The following is an 11492-nucleotide window of genomic DNA, read 5'->3' on the forward strand; positions in this document are numbered from 1 at the left end:
GTCGGGAAAGTTTTCACCATTCACTCCAGGATATTCTATTGACACTATGATGGAATAAATTGACCTCCCTGTAAGCTTTCTTCTGCCTTAGCTACAGGTTTGTGAGCTCCGCCCACCACACTTCATTCCTATCTGGACCTGCTATGTCACCTGACGCATCTTTACGTTCCAGCTGCAGTCCAGACACACACACCGCAATTAAGACAACTGGAGGCTTCCAGCCAGAAAAGGCAGAGCCATAAAACCTAGTCAAAAAGCAAACAACACCTTGTAGCATAAAAGAACATGACCAAGAAGAACAACGGGTTCATTGTCTCTATCAATCACACGTAAGGTAGAAGATGGTAATTTGGAGGAGGTGGGAGGAGTTCAACTGAAACTGGTTCTGTGGAGAACATGGGTTGTCATGTTATCAGGACAAACTTGTGCACCTGGAACCGATTATAGTTCATTAGACTGACTGGACATATTCGGCCAACATTGAAATCCAGCATTCTGAACCGGGTCTCTTGTGCCTACCGTGGGCACTGCTGTACCTAAGAGGGGGGGGTCAATGAACAAACTGTGTTCCAGATTTTTCCATTTGCCCCCTCCCCCCTCTCTCTCTCCATAGCTCCCTCCCTGTACAAACAGACACACATGTATGCCACAATACGCAGATGCAATGGCATGTCCGCTCAAAAACTCTCAGGAACCCTCAGAGACACGCACCTACATGCATGCACATACACATTCATATGCACACACACATGCAGCAACGTACACATCCATTCATACACGCACACATGCACACACGTACACACACATTCACCCTGTTTGAACACTCCACTTTCTTGGAATCTCTACGGTGGGAATTCAAGACGTTGCGGTGCAAAAAGTATTGTGTGCGCGATACATTTTTATACTGGGATCAAATAAATTCCAAATAGATGAAAGAGAGCAGGAGAACAGTCGCTCCAAACAGAAGTTAGTACACGTCTACTTTTTTATTTGTTGTTATATTTTTGGTCAAAACATTGTTTTCTTTAGTAAGTAGCCGTGTAATAAGCAGACTTATGTGCAGCGAGCCGGACCTTATCGCAAAATAAACCCCTTCAGTCATGCGGCACAGTGTCAGGGTTTATTTAGTGTAATGGCCGGCCAGCTGTACATTACGTTACCCTGAACACACTACGTGCATTTACCCCTCTGCGAGGTGTTAAATAGCTGTACAGATATGTGTGGTCAATGATGTGAAGGAATGTCAAGGCCCGTTGGAGGCTCGCTTGTGGATTTATCCATCAACAGTGTGCCCTGACACGCTCTGTGTCATCATCAACCGGTCTATTGGTACAGTTTGTGGTTACCCGTATGCATGGTCTATATGAGAGGCTGTTGGAGCCTTGGAGGGCTGCCTCCAGTTACTGGTCATCTTCACACACACCTTTAAGTAAATGCAAAATCCTCCATTGCCACGTACACAAACAGACACACTCACACAAACTCACACACACAAACACACCAGAAGCCTCTGATCGGGGGCTGTTCTATTTATAGTGTTAGTAAAGATTTATTTAGACTGGGCTGTATTTCACTCCTTAAGCTTCCAAGATGGACAAGTGCTAGCTCTTTGTTTGTGACTAGTAATGTCCCCACCTTTCATGCTGTATTAAGGAATTTTATGTACAAATTTATGTGTCGACTTCTAGAGTCAAAAAACAAACTAATAATTGCACTCACTGACACTAAACAGAGTGATACAAGGTACTCCTCTGGGTTGTGGAAACATTGGAATCGATGCTTATATGTATTTTAATCTGTGACCTCGTATTTGTATTGTCATGTAATTTGTATTCTTGTCTTGTAAATGGAACTTCGAGTCCGGAATAAAGTATTCATTCATTCATTCATTTGACCAAACAAAAAAGAACTTAAAGGGGTATTTGTGGTATAAGGTTGGTTTTATTTCCAACATTATTCTATCAATCAACACAGACATTTACATCGACCGTCTGGTGTTATAGTTGATTTGCCTCGGGTGTACTGTGGAGTGGGACTGCTTTATTAGCAGGCTAGTATTGCCCGTTGCCGTGCGCTAGCCTAGCACTCCAACTAGAAGGACTAAATGAAATGTGTTGAAAACTGTCTCCAATGATAAAGAACACCAAGGCTAACTTGGGAATCAGGCCCTATGTCCACAACACATATAGGCCCACACACAGCTACTAAAGATAAAAAAAATATTTGTTTTTCACTCACCGTTTGACTTCTTTACGGGAAAAGTATTAGTCCTTGTATAACGTGCGCTTCATAAATTCACCTCTTGTGACCGTTCAAGCTCACAGCAACAGTCTGGCTTGGTGAAGTGCACTGCTGGAACTTAGCCTGCATCGTCTTTTATTTTTGGTTTCATAATCACACATGTGGAATTGCGCCTTGGCCTATTCGGCATATTGAACCGTCGGCCTAATGCGCCTCCTTTTTGAAAAGTCGGACAAACGGACCTTCGGACCAATGGGTTCCGTTTTCGGAACATTGAACCGTCGGAACAATGAGGCGTCGGAATTAAGGCATTTCACCAAACAATCGTTTGGTGAAACAGCCAAACGATTGTTTCACTGCAACATGCAAATCAAGTTCATGTTTTGCAATATTATAAGTAGGCCTACATGGTCGTCATTTCATTTGAGATGTTTGAACTATAAAACAGAATATAATAAAAAATATTTACAACAGCTATAAACTCACCAAACTCAAATAAACAGCTTGTTTTTTGTTTTTTGATCAACCATCCACGCAAGCAAAAATAATTCCCTAGTGAACAGTAAGACACTGCGAACCCTAAAGCAAAGATTGTTGTGCACACAATGGCGACAGAGTCAGTTTATGGCGCTGTTAACGAATGAATTTCTCCTGGCAGGCCAATTATTGCTCAGACCAGCAGAGAACTGTTGAACAAACGTGTTGCAAAAGGTCTTGCAATAATAACTGGGAAATGATCAGAAAATATAATCAACAAATTAGGGGTTAAATAAGGTGTAAAAGACATTCCAGGTGTTAAAGAGTTTAAAATGCTAGTTAATCTATAAAAGTGTTAATAAAACACTACGTTTTCTAATCCGAGCCACATCCCAACCAACCCATTGCTAACTTTCTTTCAATGCAACATTCAAATCAAGTCCTCAAGTACATGTTCTGCATGACTTTTGAACCAACCTATGTGTGGAATAAATGACTCAACTGAGTGAGCAGATCTCTTTTGCAAGCATATTGGAAATCATTTGTCCTAACAAATGTACCCAGAGGTTTGCTGCTATGCTGTCCCTTAGTTCAGTTCAGCTGTATGCCAAAGAGCTCGCCAAGCCCAACATCACAGATAGGAACTAGAGATGTTTGTAGCGATTCATTTCACTGTAGTTCAACAGTGAACGTTTTGTTTAACGACTATTCTAAAATAAGAAAACACTCAGAAGACAGCTGTGTGTTACTAGCCAATAACATCGTTTACTGAGCACAATTGTCAACAAACAAAACAAAAATCCCTCAATCGCAGCGCCAACAGCAATGTTGCGGAGAAAGATCAGGTTGTGCTCCAGCCCTTTGATTGATCGGTGGACTCTCCGTAGACATCCCAAAGGGAGAATTTAGGTACGTTTTCTGGCGTTTTGGTTGAGTGGAGCCCTCAGTTTGGTCTTTCTTTTCTTCATCTCCATTGTTATCTTCCTCATCCCCATTTCGCTGGGAAGCTGTGATACGGCACAGCAGGATTCACTCTCACTGCTGTGCCGTTGACTGTCCATCTGGGGAAAGTGGAGGTGCTTGTGACGGGGATCCAGAGCTGAGGCCTGTACTGCCGCACTTCCAGGTTTATCTGTCGGTTGGGGGTATCTGTCACTCCAATGAGGCTGCCACCTTTTCTTGAACTCTGTTACCCTCCTGAGCTTGCCTGCTGAGTTGGGATGCCTAGTGGAGATCAGTTAAAGGATGGAAATAGTAAAACAATTGAACGATGATCCCATTATAAATGTTTTTGTTTTTGTTTCTATTATTATTAATTATATTATACTACTCAATTAAAGTTAACTTGTATATTAGCCTATTACATTACCTGTTCAGCGAAGTCATGGTAACGGGGAACGCCATTGAAACTGACACGTACGTCTCACCACTCAGAGCAGGGCACTCTTAAGGGACTCCAGAGTGGGGAGAATAGATTGGGTTGTTTTTTGTCACTGTTCGCTCAGACAGAACATCGGTGAAGGCCCACCTTTGTTCATGGATGCACTCAAACATGGCGCTAACTGAAGTCCAGTGTGTCTTTCAGGACTGTATGCGTTTCAGGCAGGCCCTGTTTTCTCCTGTTTCATTTGCCATCAAGGAGTGCGTCAGCACTGTGATGGAAATGCCTCATCAGTCTTTTGGATGAACCGATCAGCAGGCTCATGGCGTTCGCCTTTAATCCATCATTGATGGCTGATGGCAGCACAGCCAAATTCTCTGTGTGTCTCTTCTTCTTTCTCTTTAATTTCGTTATGGTCGGGCTCAAATATGGAAGCTACCATTTTACTTCCTGGCACAATGTATTCTCGTTTGATATATTCTAATAACTTATTGAGGCCTTTGCCTTCAACAAAGCTGAGTGGAAGAATGTCTTGGGCAGCCATGCGCTGATGAGCTGAGTTAGTTTTTTTAAATGACCAGGATCACATTGTCTACGGATTGCGACGGTTAACAATGTTAGTTTGACGGTTTAATGTCCACAGGCCTGTGCTTAATGTGTTTTACACACATTGCTCCATTCTAGTGGTTGTACCAGATTATTCTTAGACAGCCAACGTACAACCTGATTTCCATTTTATAGCATATCAAAATACTGCCAAACTGCTCATAGTTTTTGAGATGTCATCTTAAATTGTTCTAATTTATACTGATTTACATCGAGGGCCAACAGGCCAATGTTTATGTATCCCTCACAAATTGTTAACATTAGTAGTAGTTTTTTATAGCTACATTTTGCCAGGAATACAGTACGTTTCAGTGTAACTTTGGTCAATATACGCTAAAGGCCCAAATGCATATGTCTACATAGAAAAAATATATAATTTCTTCCGACTAGTGGGCTATATTTGGTGCCGACTTGCGAGGGTAGCAACATTAAGCCGTCTATTCGATTAATACTGCACATCACTAACCAAACCAGCCAAACCAAAGTCGCTCCATTATGTTCGATCGTAGTTGGACGCCTGGGCTTGCTGGCTGACAAGCATGGTTTGTCCTCTTTGATGCTTGCATTGATTAGTTTAGGCCCATAAAACCATCATCACTCCTCAAAGCGACAGCCAACTGCAGTTACAAAGGCATAAAAGTGTTCAGAATTTTGAAGAGCCTCCATCTTCTCCATCTTCTCCGTCATCATTGATTTCAGATGCCTGTAATAAAAAAGTTAATAAGGGCAAAAAAGTTCCTGTTGAGTAATGTTGATAATTTCCTGAGGCATAAAGGTTCAAGATCTCTTGCTTGCATGGGAGGTGTATCAAATTGTTCAGATTAACCAGCCTAAAACTTTTCTCCAGGCACAGAAGAAAGAAGTGTGACTAATTGTAAAGAATTGCATAGTTTGAATTAATCATTTTAAATGTTATCTCAAACATAATGATGCAGTGTGTTTGTGTTTGACATTCATTTCAATCTAGTCAGTATTTGAATCTATAGTGTGAATGATGCAAGAATAAATAGGCTATCACTCTCTCTCTGAACATGATGTGGGCCTAATTTTGTCTCATAGATTTGCTTTAACAATCTTCCACTGAAACTCCTTAAAGTGATATCTTGATTGTCATGTCTTGATAAGAAGTGCAATGAGTTCATCAAACTCATATGACCAAGCTATGTTTTGTGTAAACCTGCAGGTCTTGACATGACCGTAATCATGTGATCGTTACACTCAGATCATACGGGACAGGGTGCCCTCTGGTGGCCCCCTCTGGCGTGAGCGGATATATTACATTTTCTGACTAAGCCTAGTGACTACTGTGTTGTTCAAGAGCTCCACCTACTGAAGTTAGAAAGCAATTACAATCGAAATACAGTCGTGAAACGAGTTAACTACACGTGCTCATCCTACCACTACTGCTGGGCCTGATCCTAATCTTTGTGTGTCTTCGATTGTGTCTTTTTGTTCAGGATATCAATGTGTGCATCTTAGAAAACTACCCAGAGTGCTCCAACCCCAGGATGTTCTACATCATCCCCTACTTTTGTGGTCAGCATCCACAATGCAGGTAATGCACAGCAAGCCAGGATGCAGTAGATCCTACGGTGGTCACATGGTTTTGTTCTCAATTATTTGCAGAATTACGAAGTCAACCCTTTATTTTTTGACAGTTACGGTGGTTACGTGTTATTGTTCTCAATTATGTGCAGCATTAGGCGGTCAACCCCCCCCCCCCCCCCCCCCCCCCCCCCATCTGTTTACTATTCTTTCTATCGTCCCCTCTCCCTCTGTGGTCCCTCCACCTCTCTGGACCAGGGAGCCAGGAGTGTGGGCCTTGGAGAGGGCCAAGCAGAACGTGTTGGAGAACTACCTCCTGGTGGGGATCCTGGAGGAGCTGGAGGACGTGCTGCTCCTGCTGGAGAGGCTTCTGCCCCACTTCTTCTCAGGGGTCCTCAACATCTACAAGAGCCCTGGTACGCACGGCTGCTGTTCTTCACACTGGATCGCTTCACTTGTCTCATTGTGATAGATAATATGTGACACATTTACATTTAAGTTCTTATTTTTATTATTATTAGTCACTAGTATATACTAATTACTTTTCACAGCGGTTAGATGAGCTTTAAAATGACACGAAGCATTAAAATGAACCCAAAAGCAGCGAATACACAAGAAAAAGTGTTTAAAAAAGAGTAGAGTTTAAAAAAATGTCTTAAGTATAAATATTTCGTCTGGTCTATCTCCTGATTACGACACTGACCGGCCCTCCCCCCCCCTCCAGACTACAAGAAGGCGGGCAACATGACGGGCACGGTGCGCAAGCACACGCCCACGCTGGAGGCCCTGCAGGTGCTCTACCACCGCATGCGCTACGAGTACGACTTCTACGGCTTCGTCCGCGACCAGTTCCACCTGGCCAAGAAGAAGATCGGCCTCAAGTCGGCCCCGCGCCCCTCCGCCTACTCCCACGACTTCCTGCGGGACCTCGTCCGCCGCACCCCCGAGCCCATGGCGGAGGAGGACGACGAAGAGGAGGAGGAGGAGGAGGAGGAGGAGGAGGAGGCGCAGGACACCACCCTCGAGGACGCCGCCAGCTGGCTGGTGAACCCCTGAGGACGCCCGCGCCGTGGCCCGGGGTGGGGGGGGCCTGTACTGGACTAGTGGGACAGGGGCCGGAACACCAGGGTGGAGGGGGGTCCTCCCCCCTTAATGGATCACCCTGGTGGTGGGTGGGTTGGTCGGTTGCTCAGTGTTGGTGTGTGTGTGTGTGTGTGTGTGTGTGTGTGTGTGTGTGTGTTTGTGTGTGTGTGTGGGAAAAAGACTCTCTCTATGGCGAGGACTGGACGTGTGGAGTGAATAGATCGGGGTGGTGGGGGAGGGGGGATGCAGTATCTCATGAACTGCCGGGGGGACCATGGAAATGGACTTGGAAGGCTCGACGCCATTTTGAAGTTCCTTCAAGCTCACCGAGCGAGATTCGTTGGATTTGAGGCAGATGCGGTTTCTATTATCTCCAGGAGAGATGAATGCTGGATGAGTACAAATCTGTTGAGAAATATTCTAAATTACAGGTTGATTGCGACCATTGCGAGATAAGAGGGTTGGTTGAATATTTTAATTTTCTTGTTTTGATATTGGTACTTTTTTTAATGGTTCTCCCTCTCGACTCTGGTCTGTAAAGCTTCTAATTTTATGTCATCAAAAGTGCCATCAAACTATTCATCATCCAGGACCGTTCAAGACACATGGAGTCAGTTTGTGATGAAAATCCTACAGTGTTTTCTGAAAACTGTCGTGACACCACCTGTGGATGATGGTATTTGATTCAGTGGGAGGCGGAACGATAAGCACGCATTTATGAATTCAGAGAATTCCAATTGTGTGCGGCGGTATCATTACACTCGACCAAACCAACATTGTGCTTTACATGTATTTAAGATAGGTCATGGAGTATAAGTGTGTGAAATTTTTCCATTTTAAGATAGATTTTGAGTATTTAAGATAGGTCATGGAGTATAAATGTTTGAAATTTTTCCATTTTTGGGGGAATAATTATAGGGATGAATGCGAAGAAAGTGCATGAAGCCCAATTCAGTTCAATCCAAAGTTTTAAATATCAGTAAAAGAACTTGCCAAAACTATTGCCAACTTCTCTACAATGCAATGCTATGACCCATTTTGGGATGTATTTATTATATCTGTGTTTATCATGACATTAATTAGCAGCTCGTCCATTTCCCTCTTGCGTAGAATTGCTCTTGAAAGTTCTGTTTAAATTAAGGTACGTATTTGTTTGTCATATTTTTCTGTTGATGGGCAGAGACTGCTTGTGGGGCGGTTGAATGGATTTTTCAAGTTTAAGAGTAATAATCTACCATCGGTCCCATGGTATGAAAACTAATTGAAGCATATCAAAGATTTTAAGGAATTGTATTTAAGTTGTTTTATGTACAAATGCCTTTAAATGCCAAAAAAACCAAAAAAACAGGAAATAAAGAAATCCTGGTGGACAAGCTGGAAACGAGAGGGGTTCATTTTGGTTCTCACCATCTAGTGGTCAGCGTAGCGATGCTGAATCCTGCTCCACTAATGGCCACTCAACCTCCATTCAAGCCTGAAACACTCCATCCAAGTCAACACTCCCTTCAAGACACACTTACAGAGACTGAGGCTGGGAACAGGAAGCTACAAATGAAGGACATTTGAAGTCCTTGAGCACCAGCTTTTGGTCGCCAAATAACACAGTCCCCAACTCTCCAAGTGGTTTCTAGGACGACTTTTTAAGTAGGAACATTTTGCATTTCAGGGACCGATTGAGATGGATTCATACGTGACGAGTTTGAGCTCAATCCCTCCCCTGGTCCAAGAGACGTCTGGTCCAATACCTCACTGTAACTAAGTAGGTGAAGCCCAATAATGTGGGCTAAAGGCTTGTCCATTGTGCTGAGTCCTCATTCTGAAACTGTGAACACCACCACTTTACGCGTGAGTGAGTGTGAATTTAGTGCCTGAAGCAAACCGGAACAATAAAATACACTTTGAGTTTGATCAGGAGAGGGGAGCACTCTGAGATAAATCGTTTCAGGGCCAGTAAGGTAGATGATTTTGAGTAGATGCAGGAGCATACTTTGTCAAAAGAACATTTCTACCTTAAATAATCCGTAAAAAGAACAATCTGTTAGAAGCTTATGTCCTAGCAGATTAATCTGCATTGACATTCAGTTGACATCAATTTTATTGTCGATTGGGCAGATTTCACAGCAAAGTAAAAAATAAATGGCTTAAACCTGAACTATGTAACTTTTCTACTCTAGCTACCTACTCCATTTAATAAATATCCAAACTATACAGTTTATAAAGAGTTAAAACAGCACATCCCCCACCCCCAACCTTTACAACTCTAGAGGCTGCTAAAGGGCAGAACGATATTGCAGGATTAACATCTGTTATGCTTTTACTTTGGTTGAACTTAGTCTTCATGATCCGTTTTCCGATCAAATAAAAAACATCTAAAAATGCCAAATGTCTGTCAGAGACTTTGGTCGTATGGGGATTAAAAAATATTTCCTAAGGTTTCAGAAGGCTTTGTGAATTGGGCACACCACAGCCCAAATTCCCATTTCAGTTCTGACGTTGTGCAGTCTGAAACCCTGTGGTGTGGGGAGGTGGAGGAAGAGGAGTGTGTACCCTTACACAATATCCAACAATGCTCGTCCCTCCCCTTAGTATGCTCTCATTTCTGCACGCAGTATCTCTAGGGTCGGTCTCATTCTTTACTTTGTTGATCCACTTTGTTTTGGTGTGCCGTTCCACTGCTTGCCGTTCCACGGCCCACCTCTGCTTAACCGAAGACACGATAAGGTTTTGCGTTAGGTCATGGTACCCTGGGAGTGGGGAGCCCATATATTAATGATGGACATTTCATCCAATCAGACTACAGCCACAACCAATGGCAGGTATTGAATGTTCATGTATGTTACAATAACTATTTTGACATAATTACTTACAAATCACAAAGTATAAGTAAAACCTTACATTGATGTGTTAAGCAGCCACTTCTTGTCTAATAAACTGCTTTGTCCCCCTCCAAATTGGCCAAGAGGCCATTCCAAAACTCCTTGTGCGTTTGGGAACGGCGCTGTTTACTGGTAATTATCAAGTTGGTACTATCAAATTAAAATTAAATGTAGCTTTTTTTGTTCAGCTATCTGTCCTGCCAACTTGTCATATTCACCTAGCATCCATCTTGACCAAGATGGTCTGCTAGGTAAATAAGGCCCAGGGTCACCTGACAGGAAGTGTTTGACCCTGAGCGTGTTGATCATCTTAAGAAGTGTAATGTCAATGGTGGATCATTTATTCAACATGTGCTAGTGTGCTGTTTTGTGTGTTAATGCTTGAGCTGCAGGTGATGTGCTTTGTTTTGTTGATGTCAGCCTATTGCATAGGCTGACCCTGGATGCTGATTGGCTATTGGCGTGGGTAGTTGCCCCCAGTTCTCCATCTCTCTCTCAGTCCTCTTTCCTAGCGCCCGTGACCAGACCTTGTTTAGAGTGCAGTCACATACTTTTGTTCATCCCCTTAGTTTTGATTTGTCAACTTTTATCTCCCCGATCAAAACTAAGGGAATGTAGCTATTTTTTTCAGAATGGTAAGGTGTTTGGATATCTGTGAAGTGGGTTATGCCTCAACCCTTTTTTGTTCGTTTTATTGGAAACGTATATTTTCCTGCTCTTCTATTGACGAACAGTAACCTAATCAAACCCCTTAGGGATCGCTATTACGCTAATGATTGCTTTGGCTGGTGCCTCAGCTGGGGGTCAGTTGAGAAGGCCTGGGAGTCAGCTGAGAAGGGTCAGCTGAGACCCTTCCTGTTGCACCTGTTTCCCCAGTCAACTCATTTGCCATTGTAAGTCAGTCACATCTGTTGCACTTTCTCAGTTTTTTATGTAATGATAATTTTGCTAATTTTGCTTTTTGTTAAGCAGAGGTTTTGATGGCACATTTGAATTGCTCAACATCTTACTATCTCCTCCTCAATTATAAAATGCAAAAAAAGTGTAAGGGTACTATATTTGTACTCTTGTATTATTTTGTATGTTGGTCAGTGATAGCCAGCTCATGCATTAAATCTCCAACTTAGCCAACTTCTATTTAAAGTACAGCATCATTATTAGAGATCACAGTCACCATAAGCTATTTTTTCTACAAAAATACATATCTATGACTTTTACCTTTATGTTTAACGTAATCTTCCATATCTCAGTTTGTGTAGTTTTTATTATCCTGCCAAGTGTTC

The 11492-nt window shown here is 42.7% G+C and overlaps 1 protein-coding gene across 2 annotated transcripts in view; it reads left to right on the plus strand.

Moving 5' to 3' along the window:
* Positions 1–8714, plus strand: part of usta (uronyl 2-sulfotransferase a) — a 53424-nt gene extending 44710 nt beyond the window's left edge. For both annotated transcript variants that reach the window (XM_060041531.1, XM_060041532.1), the window contains 3 exons: positions 6163–6260; positions 6509–6666; positions 6975–8714. In XM_060041531.1, the coding sequence (XP_059897514.1) occupies positions 6163–6260; positions 6509–6666; positions 6975–7306 (588 nt within the window). In that variant the 3' untranslated portion in view covers positions 7307–8714. The remainder of the gene's footprint in view (positions 1–6162; positions 6261–6508; positions 6667–6974) is intronic.
* The last annotated feature ends 2778 nt before the right edge of the window (positions 8715–11492 follow it).

Source organism: Gadus macrocephalus, chromosome 21 (assembly GCF_031168955.1).
Source record: "Gadus macrocephalus chromosome 21, ASM3116895v1".
In the NCBI taxonomy this organism is placed as follows: Eukaryota; Metazoa; Chordata; class Actinopteri; order Gadiformes; family Gadidae; genus Gadus; species Gadus macrocephalus.